We start from the raw sequence: 11,451 nt of genomic DNA, 5'->3' as shown, positions 1-11,451 counted from the left end.
AGACTGTTTCTACAAACATTTGTGAAAGAATGGGCCGCTCTCAGTGATTTCCAGCGTGCAACTGTCGTAGGATGCCACCTAACATAATCTTGCAAAAATTTAGTTGCACGAGTTTCCAAAACTACATGTTTACGTTTTTTAAATAAATGATATTGTTGCAAAATAGTCAAAAATCAAAATTTTAAAAGACGGCAAAAGTAATACACATTTTTTCCCCCTTATTTTGAGAGGAATAACTCATTTAATGCTTTCCTAATAAGCATTGAATTGTAAAGTATTTTATGGTTCAAAAACATATTAATTGAAAATATTAAGTGATATAGTTGCAAAATATTGCTAGTCTTGCAAAAACAACATTTTACGAGTTGCCAGAATTACATTTTTACAGGAACAAAATCTTACAAATAATATTAATAAATGAAATTGTTGCAAAATAACCCTAACCCTAACCCAAAATCAAAATTTTAAAAGATGGTGAAAGTTGATTTTACTGGTACTGTGTTTAATACACATTTTCTTTTTCCTTATTTTGAGAGGAAAAACTCATCATCATATGCTTTCCTAATAAACATTGAAATGTACAGTATGTTATGGTTAAAAAAAATATTAATTGAAAATATTATTAAGTGATATAGTTGCAAAATATTGCTAGTCTTGCAAAAATTTAATTTTACGAGTTGCCAGAACTACATTTTTACAGGAACAAAATCTTATAAAAAATATTAATAAATAATACTGTTGCAAAATAGTTGTACATTTTGCAAAATCTAAATTTTGAAAGACGGTGAAAGTTGATTTTACTGGTACTGTGCTTAATACACATTTTCTTTTTCCTTATTTTGAGGTAAATAACTCATCATTATATGCTTTCCTAATAAGCATTAAATTGTACAATATTTTATGGTTAAAAAATAAAATGAAGTGATATAGTTGCAAAATATTGCTAGTCTTGCAAAAATAACATTTTACGAGTTGCCAGAACTACATTTTTACAGGAACAAAATCTTATAAAAAAATATATAAATAAATTATACTGTTGCAAAATAGTTGTACATTTTGCAAAATCAACATTTTTACAAGATGGCAAAAGTACATTTTACTGGTACTTTGCTTAATATACATTTTCTTTTTCCTTATTTTGAGGGAAATAACTCATCATTATATGCTTTCCTAATAAGCATTAAATTGTACAATATTTTATGGTTAAAAAAAATAATGAAGTGATATAGTTGCAAAATATTGCTAGTCTTGCAAAAATAACATTTTACGAGTTGCCAGAACTACATTTTTACAGGAACAAAATCTTATAAAAAAATATAAATAAATTATACTGTTTCAAAATAGTTGTAAATTTTGCAAAATCAACATTTTTACAAGATGGCAAAAGTTAGTTTTACTGGTACTGTGCTTAAAACACATTTTCTTTTTCCTTATTTTGAGGGAAATAACTCATCATTATATGCTTTTCTAATAAGCATTAAATTGTACAGTATTTTATGGTTAAAAAAACCAATGAAGTGATATAGTTGCAACATATTGCTAGTCTTGCAAAAATTTTATTTTACCAGTTGCCAGAACTACATTTTTACAGGAACAAAATCTTATAAAAAATATTAATAAATGCCATTGTTGCAAAATAGTTGTACATTTTGCAAAATCAAAATTTGAAAAGACGCAAAAGTAAATGTTACTGGTACTGTGCTTAAAACACATTTTCTTTTTCCTTATTTTGAGGGAAATAACTCATCATTATATGCTTTCCTAATAAGCATTGAAATGTACAGTATTTTATGGTTCAATTTTTTTTTTTTTTATTGAAAATATTATTAAGTGATATAGTTGCAAAATATTGCTAGTCTTGCAAAAATGTAATTTTATGAGTTGCCAGAACTAAATTTTTACAGGAACAAAATCTTATAACAAATATTAATAAATGATATTGTTGCAAAAATAGTTGTACATTTTGCAAAATCAAAATTTTAAACGACGGTGAAAGTTAATTTTACTGGTACTGTGTTTAAAACACATTTTATTCGTCCTTATTTTGAGAGGAATAACTCATCATTAAATGCTTTCCTAATAAGCATTAAATTGTACAGTATTTTATGGTTAAGAAAAATAAGTGATATAGTTGCAAAATATTGCTAGTCTTGCAAAAATTTTATTTTACGAGTTGCCAGAACTACATTTTTACTGGAACAAAACCTTATAAAAAATAATAATAAATTATATTGTTGCAAAATAGTTTTACATTTTGCAAAATCAAATTTTTTACAAGATGGCAAAAGTTAATTTTACTGGTACTGTGCTTAAAACACATTTTCTTTTTCCTTATTTTAAGAGGAATAACTCATCATTACAGGTTTTCCTAATAAGCATTGAAATGTACAGTATGTTATAGTTAAAAAAAATATTAATTGAAAATATTATTAAGTAATATAGTTGCAAAATATTGCTAGTATTGCAAAAAATAAATTTTACAAGTTGCCAGAACTACCTTTTTACAGGAACAAAATCTTATAAAAAATGTTAATAAATTATATTGTTGCAAAATAGTTGTACATTTTGCAAAATCTAAATTTTAAAAGACGGCAAAAGTAAATTTGACTGATACTGTGCTTAAAAGACATTTGATTTTTCCTTATTTTGAAAGTAATAACTCATCATTATATGCTTTTCTAATAAGCATTAAATTATACAATATTTTTTGGTTAAAAAAAATAATTAAGTGATACAGTTGCAAAATATTGCAAAAATAAAATTTTACGAGTTGCCAGAACTAAATTTGTACAGGAACAAAATCTTATAAAAATATTAATAAATTAAATTGTTGCAAAATAGTAGTACATTTTGCAAAATCAAAATTTTAAAAGACACCATATGTACTGTACTGTGCAATCTACTAATAAAAGTTTATATCAATCAATCAAAACGGCAAAAGTAAATTTTACTGGTACTGTGCTTAAAACACATTTTCTTTTTCCTTATTTTGAGAGGAATAACTCATCATTATATACTTTCCTAAAAATGTAGAGTATGTTATGGTTAAAAAACAGTATCAGTTGTAAATATTATTGAGTGATATAGTTGCAAAATATTGACAATCTTGCAAAAATAAAATTTTCCGAGTTGCCAGAACTACCTTTTTACAGGAACTAAATCTTATAAAAAAATATAAATAAATTATACTGTTGCAAAATACATTTTTACAAGGCAAAAGTAAATTTTACTGGTATTGTGCTTAAAACACATTTAGTTTTTCCTTATTTTGAGACAAATAACTCATCATTATATACTTTCCTATAAATGTAGTGTGTTACGGTTAAAAAACACTATCAATTGAAAATATTATTGACTGATATAGTTGCAAAATATTGTTAATCTTGCAAAAAAAAATAAAAAATCCGAGTTGCCAGAACTACATTTGACTGGTTCTGGCGGGCCACGTTGACATTTGATTGATTTGATGACATTTTTATTTTTAAACTTTTTAAACTTTTAACTGAAGTTAAAAATTAAATCTGTGTATTGTATTATTGGTTTTGAAAATGTAAAATATGGCTCCTGCATACTTTGATTTTTCAGCGTAATCTCCTCAATGGAAAAAGTTTGGACACCCTTGCTCTAAGCAAGTCAATAATTACTGCCTCAGCTTTGTCTCCCTCTAGCGGGGGAAAAACCGCAACTACATCTTGTTAGTCACTGCTGCCTCATCCACTTAACATCAAGTTATCATGTCCCCTGTCCTTCCACTCTCTGCTCACCACCCTGGTCCACTCGGCAAGCTTTGGATATAAAAAGTTCCGCCCCCGGATTAAATATTCATCAACTCAACTTCGCGTCCCGCACCTTTTTGATGCGGCGCCGGTGAAAAAAAGCTGTTCTACATCAACACGTGAGGCCCAGGACTGGACAGATAGCTGTGTGATGACACAGGTTTTTAATGTAAAAACTTGCAGCCAACACCCAAATGCTTGGTAAAAAGTCATGTGACATATGACTTGCTTACTTTACATAGTTAGTACACATACACCAATGTTTGAATATACTTATATAGGGTCTTTTTTTCCATGTCGTGGTCTTTTGATCCAGACCAGCCAGATGATATACAGTCACATCTGGACCACTAGCTTTTTCACGTCGTCCAGTCCGAGAAGGGCTCCTTTTCCGCTCTTTGTCGCTAGAAATCCGCAGGTGTAAAATACTGCTGAAGTTATTACTGTATAGACTGGTGTCGGACTGATACGTGTCCTCGTATCTTCGTGTCTTCTGTGCACAAGTTTTTTTTTTAAGAGAACCCAAAACGTGATGAACGTACTGTAACAAGATACCTGGCTGTTCACGTTGAAGATTGTTTTTTTTTTTCTGGGTTTTTTTTTTAGGAAAGAAAAAACACGTACAAACGCTTCCTGGGCGCGTCACACAGACGGTTAGAAACAAACAGAAAGGAAATGGCCGGAGAGGCAGTGACGACAGTGAGCAGCATCCTCCGTTCGTACGTTTGTTGTTTTTTTTTCTTCTGAGAATTAAGGCACTGCCGCGTTAAAGAAGAAAGAACATGGCTGACGGACCTCTCCTGGGGTATGACGGGGGAATTGTGTTTTTTTTGTGTTTCTTGAGCAGGCTCACAGTTTTGTAAAATGTGCTCGTATTTGCATGTGCTTGACTATTTTTTTTTTTTTTTTTTCACAACGCGTTTCCCGCTCCTCACACCGTGCTCTCCAGCATCCACTCGGTGCTGCTGAACGTCACCCCGCGGTTGGCGAGGGGCGATGACTCGGCGTCGAGCTGGCTGGTGGAGCGGTGCCACCTCGTCCGCGCCCGCCGGGGGTAACTGTGACTCTGAAATATGGAGTAGTCCCCCCCGTCGAAGGAGAACCTGTGCCGAGTTCGCGCCAGCTGGCTGGGGAGCAGCCCCGCGTTGGCGAGCCCGCTCTTTTTGTCTTTGAGGCGCGGGGCTTCGGAGGGGCCGGCGTTGGGGCCGATGAGGCACAGCGACATGGTGGAGCCCGTTAGGCTGCTGTCTGTCTGCGAGTCCTCGAACGGCAGGATGAAGCGCGGCGCTTCCAGGCTTGTCCTTCGCTTCGTCTTGTTTGCCGCCGGCGACGGCAGCTCCGCCTCCAGGACGGCAGAGGCCGCCGTGGCGTCGTCCTTCTTCTCATTGTCCACCCTCAGCACCAGCGCCATGCACTCCTTAGGGGCCTCGGCCTCGTGCTGGCCCTCGTCCGAAGGCTGCTTGGAAGCGGAGCGGTGGAGTCGCTGGCGACTGCCATTCACCGCCTGCGACGGCGCGTCGGAGCCCGCCTTGGCTTTGCCGCCGTCCTCCGGGCCGCTGTAGGCTTTGTAGCGGATCATCAGGATGACGATGAACACCAGCACCGACGCCACGATAATGCCGCCGATGATGATGATCATGGTGCCGCCCAGGAACTGGCTGTGCATGAAGCGGCACTGGCTGACCTCGCTGGCCGTGTGGAACTGGATGCAGCCCACCACGCGCGTGGCGGTCAGCGACGTGATGCCGTCGTCGTAGACGGCGAGCACGCACAGGTCATACTCACGCCCCGCCGCCAGGTCGTTGATCACAAAGTTCTTGCTGGTGGACGGGATCATTCTGAAAGAGCGAAGCGGAGGACAATTAATACGAGAAGAGCCTCAGTTCTGCACAAAGAACAACAGTTGTGATCGCATTGAACAGTAGAATTAACTGAACGCAGTGAGCCCTCTTTTCAGTCATCCGCAACCTTCGGCTCGGTGAGCGGAGCGCCAGTTTACACACACAGGAAGCATGGATAGTGAGAAGACGCCGCAAAGTAACAAGACTGAGAAAAGCATGATTACAAAGCCAATTGTCCCGTTGTCGTAATATTTCAGTTTTAAATTAGACGGGCAATATCTAACAAAACAAAACAAAACAAAAATCCTAATCTACGATTTGACAAAAATCCTAATCTACGATTTGACTCCCTCGAATGGCCTTGACGCTCCAACAACAGGAGCAGGCTGTTCTGAAAACACCCCCCGAGGACACCTCAATGATGGACGCTTTTGACCTCCCTTCCTCCTCAACGACACCTGGAGTCGAACTTTTGCTTGCATGCAGAACGGCCCCCAGGCCTATGAACATGAACACCACATCAACACACCCAAGACAATGGGCATATACACACACACACACACCCCTCCCCCACCCCATGCCTTCACCACCGCTTGATTCCCCTTCAGGGTGATGGACGGCTGGCAGCGCTTCATAGCAGCAGTCGACCTCCAGGGTCCGAGGTCCCCAACTCCCCCCCTCTGTTGCGAGTTGTCGTGATTAAATGTAACATGTTTATGTGTGCATGGCATGGAGGTTTTTTCCCACTCCAGACTAGGCCCCCTTAGGAGCCCAGTCTAGATTGTATTTTTTTTACTCATCTTCTTCCCCAGCGTTTTACCCTTTTCCCATCTTTTACGGGGTGCCTCGTGGCAACACCCATCAGCGTTCCTGTTCTGTAACCCTGTACACTTTTGTTTGTCTAATCTTGAACGGATGGGTTTGTGCTGAAAACATAGTTTCGTTGTACTTGTTGCAATGACAATAAAGTCCTATCCTACCCTATAAGCCCATCACCACGGACGAACATGCGGAAATGCCGTAATAGAAACAAAACAAAAAAAAGACCTAGTTTTTTCAACGTCTGAGATATTCAATATTTATTTAAAAACCTCTAAAGGCTTAGTGGCCACATGCGTGGACAGCACCTTTTAGCTCTTATTTCCAAAATTGTGTACACTACTGAATTAGGGTCTTATGGCCGCTTATGTGGACACTTATACTGCCATCTGGTGGTGTCAGAAGAGTATAACATACAATGGAATTTGGAAAAAAAAAAGGGTAAAAATAAGAATTAGCATGTCACTAAACATGAAGTACACGTTTGTGTACTTATGCACTAAGTACATCACATCAAAAGATGATTCTTAGTTTTTATTCTAATTAGGGTCCAATAAGCCCAAATAGCAAAGATAAATTAAAAAAAGCATGTAAACAAACAGCTTGGGCCTTAAGAGGTTAACTTGAAAATTTCTTACAAACATTTTTTGGATTGTTAATTTCTCAAAATCACAAATATGTAACACACACAAGGAATTCGACTTGGCACTGTGCTCTTTTTGTTATTTGGGGATAACTAAACGTTATTAAGCTTCCAATTACAGTACAGCGGTAAACAATTCAACAATAAAGGATAAATAAAAGTTGACATCCTTTTAAATGGTTACTTGCATTCTTTTTTTTTAATATATATTATGATTACATTGCATTATAAACATTGTATGGTTTTTATCGATTATTTCTACAGTTTACGAGAAGCTCTGAGTCCGTCTGCGTTAAGCCAAATTTTTCTGAAAGTGAATTATTGCATATTGTCCTTGAGACAAGAATATGTTGATTGACAGTCTAAAATTAACATGTCTTCCTTCCTTCGCAGTTGTATGCATTTCATGGATACTCTCCTGCGTGGAGAGGTTATCAGGTGACCACAGATGAGGCGCTAGCTGTTTCAAGTTGGGGTGGACCACTCATCTGTGCATCAGTTGAGGACGTCTCTGCGCTGCCGACTTGTTGACATACAAACCCCGTTTCCATATGAGTTGGGAAATTGTGTTAGATGTAAATATAGGTGCTGATTCTCATCCCAGTCGCTTCACACTCGGCTGCGAACCGATCCAGTGAGAGCTGAAGATCCTGGCCAGATGAAGCCATCAGGACCACATCATCTGCAAAAAGCAGAGACCTAAACCTGCAGCCACCAAACTGGATCCCCTCAATGCCTTGACTGCGCCTAGAAATTCTGTCCATAAAAGTTATGAACAGAATCGGTGACAAAGGGCAGCCTTGGCGGAGTCCAACCCTCACTGGAAATGTGTCTAACTTACCGCCGGCAGTGCGGACCAAGCTCTGACACTGATCATACAGGGAGCGGACCGCCACAATCAGACAGTCCGATACCCCATACTCTCTGAGCACTCCCCACAGGACTTCCCGAGGGACACGGTCGAATGCCTTCTCCAAGTCCACAAAGCACATGTGGACTGGTTGGGCAAACTCCCATGCACCCTCAAGGACCCTGCCGAGAGTATATAGAGCTGGTCCACAGTTCCACGACCAGGACGGAAACCACACTGTTCCTCCTGAATCCGAGGTTCGACTATCCGGCGTAGCCTCCTCTCCAGTACACCTGAATAGACCTTACCGGGAAGGCTGAGGCTGAGGCTGATATCATGTGTTGACTTCATTATATCACTTATAGGAGGATTTTAATTTGTTGCGGCTCCAGACAGATTTTTTTGGGGTATTTTTGGTCCAATATGGCTCTTTCAACATTTTGGGTTGCCGACGCTTCAAATGTTGCTAATTGGAACTACACCAGTTGGCTTACGTTACCATTAGTGGTTTAACAAAACATATTTTTTTAAAGCTTCTATAATTTCCCCAGTTACGCATTGTACTGAACACGTACACGCAGAGAGTGCGTGCACACAGACACAAACAGTCCAAAAGAAGCAACTGAATTCGGACATTAGCAAGCCAAATCGCTATCGTAGGCTAACAACACACGTAGCTAATGCGCAGGCAGGTTCTACGGACGGGCGTGATTACGTCATTACGGGCTGAAAATCGTAAGAAGGCAGGATATAATGCTTACAACACATTGGAAAGTCCGTCAAGGTTGCAAACAGCGCCCTAAACATTTTTTTTTTATACCTGGGGCTACATTAATAGGAACATTTACAGTATTCTCCCCAAAATACAAACAATTATTGCCATTGCATGACGAACCAAATGTCTTTGGTGTCAACAGAATTAGAAACACTTCTCTCCGAGATGATCTAATTTCACCTATTTGGGTTAAAAATATTTTTTGCAAACCGGTAATTATAATCCGCAAATAATGTGCCGTTGTCGAGTGTCTGTACTGTCTGGAGATCGGCAGACTTACCACGTTACACTCTTCCATATCAGTAGGTGGCAGCCGGTAGCTAATTGCTTTGTAAATGTCGGAAACAGCGGGAGGCAGGGTGCAGGTAAAAAGGTGTCTAATGCTTAAACCAAAAATAAACAAAAGGTGAGTGTCCCTAAGAATAGGCATTGAAGCTTAGGGAAGGCCAGGGGCGTCACTAGCTTTTAAGGACAGGGGGGGCTTAGCCCCCAGGAGATGCACAGGATGCGAGCGAACGTTACGCACAAGCACAAAACTTCACAAACGGCTAACAAAGACTTAGAAATTATTCATTGTTATTATTATTTTTTTTTTTAAATGCACGGAACGAAATGAAATGCTCCCCGGGACGATGGCTTTTAACCATTTTTTTTCTTTTTCTTTTTATGTATTTATTCATTTTACATTTTATATTAAATGTCTTGGTTTTTCCTCCCTCTGAAAATCCTATGAAATGTTTAACAAGCCATCCTATAATAATACAACAGCTATTAATGTAACAATACAATAAAACAAATATATTTAATGATGTTTTTTTCATTATTTTAAGAATAGGCTAATGTACATTACTTTATATAGATTCTACAAGAAACACAAAACTTAAAAAGTAAATTATTTACAATTGCACACACAAGGTTTTGTGCAGCTTCACTCATTGTACAGGAAGATAATGTGCTTCGTACACCTGCAGGACCGCAAGCAAGGTCGCAGAGAAAATGCGGACTGGAATTTGAGTGATGTGGGCATTTTCTATATGAACAAGTGGAATGGATTGGATACCGACGCACTAAAGGGGCTCTCTACCTTACGCTACGAAGTGAGGGGAAACTGAGTGAATAGTAACAGGTTGTATGATTATTTATTTAAACTCATATTCGGGCCACTTTATAATGAATATGTATTTGTAAAAAAAATAAAAAAAAATAAAAAAATATAACACCAAATTATTTAGGGGGGCTTAAGAATATTTTAGGGGGGCTTGAGCCCCCCTAAAATAGGCCTAACAACGCCAATGGGGAAGGCTATGCAGAATGAAACTAAAACTGAACTGTCTACAAAGTAAACAAAAACAGAATGCTGGACGACAGCAAAGACTTACTGTGGAGCAAAGACAGCGTCCACAATGTACATCTGAACATGACATGACAATCAACTATGTCCTCACAAAGAAGGATAAAAACAACTGAAATATTCTTGATTGCTAAAATGAAGCAGGTGTGGGGAATAGCGGTCAAGGAAGACATGAAACTGCTACAGGAAAATGCCAAAAATAGAGAAAAAGCCACCAAAATACAAGCGCAAGACAAGAACTAAAACACTACACACAGGAAAACAGCAAAAAAGTCCAAATAAGTCAGGGCGTGATGTGACAGGTGGTGACAGTACACCTACTTTGAGACAAGAGCTATAGTGATGCATGCTTGGTTATGGTTTAAAGTCATATCCAATAATTGCGACAACAACTTTTTATTGTCAATATCGGCTGCCGAGTTACATTTTTTGATGATTTCCGCTGGTGGTGTGCCTCTGCATTTTTTTTTAATGAAAAAAATGTGTCTTGGCTCAAAAAAGGTTGGAAAACACTGCCCTAAGACCATATTCTGGCACCGAAAGACGAGAACAACACTCCACTCCATGGACCGGGTGGGAAAATTATACAGGAGAACAAGCAATTGTGTTGGATTAAAAAAAATAAAAAACAGAAAGTCAGCCCCACTTTATGAATTCACTGCATGAATACATGAACCCTGGAATAGATCCCAGTATCCTAGATTCTGTTTGTGCGTCACAGGGTGAGTGAATCATATCTTTATACTCAAAAGACTATTTTAATACCTCCCGCATATGTGCTGCTCTACTTGTTAAATTGATGCACTAATTAGGCAGTAAAATATTGTTCCATTATATAATGATGATATTGTATTGCATATAATAATAATAACTGGGATTTATATAGCGCTTTTCTAAGTACCCAAAGTCGCTTTACATGTAGATGTAGCATATATTATTTATAAATGTATAATTAATATAATTATTATATATAGCTATTATAAATGCTTTTTTTTTTTACATATACTCCTCTTTTAATTTGACTTGTTGCTACTTTAATACATTTTGGATATCTCCACATTCCTCTCACTCATTATACACAAACGTTTTTCCTTTTTTATGCATTTTAACTTGCTAATAAACTTTCGCAAAAGGGAGTCGTTCTAAAACTCCCCGAAAACTTTCATATATATTTTATAAACATGCTGTAAGTATGTACAGTACAGGTCAAAAGTTTGGACACTTCTTATCCTCATTCAATGCATTTTCTTTATTTCCATGACTATTTACATTGTAGATTGTCACATCAAAACTATGAATGAACACGTGGAGTTATATGTACTTAACAAAAAAAGGTGAAAAAACTAAAAACATGTTTTATATTCTAGTTTTTTTTAAATAGCCACCCTTTGCTCTG

At 37.7% G+C, this 11,451-nt stretch overlaps 1 protein-coding gene across 5 annotated transcripts in view; it reads right to left on the bottom strand.

Moving 5' to 3' along the window:
* Positions 1 to 3,637: 3,637 nt before the first annotated feature.
* lrfn1 (leucine rich repeat and fibronectin type III domain containing 1) overlaps positions 3,638 to 11,451 on the bottom strand; it is a 706,779-nt gene continuing 698,965 nt past the window's right edge. For all 5 annotated transcript variants that reach the window (XM_061973170.1, XM_061973169.1, XM_061973171.1 and 2 more), the window contains one exon: positions 3,638 to 5,614. In XM_061973170.1, the coding sequence (XP_061829154.1) occupies positions 4,708 to 5,614 (907 nt within the window). In that variant the 3' untranslated portion in view covers positions 3,638 to 4,707. The remainder of the gene's footprint in view (positions 5,615 to 11,451) is intronic.

The sequence above is a fragment of the Nerophis lumbriciformis genome, linkage group LG17 (assembly GCF_033978685.3).
Source record: "Nerophis lumbriciformis linkage group LG17, RoL_Nlum_v2.1, whole genome shotgun sequence".
Classification (NCBI taxonomy): Eukaryota; Metazoa; Chordata; class Actinopteri; order Syngnathiformes; family Syngnathidae; genus Nerophis; species Nerophis lumbriciformis.
This window is presented reverse-complemented; position numbering and strand designations above follow the sequence as displayed.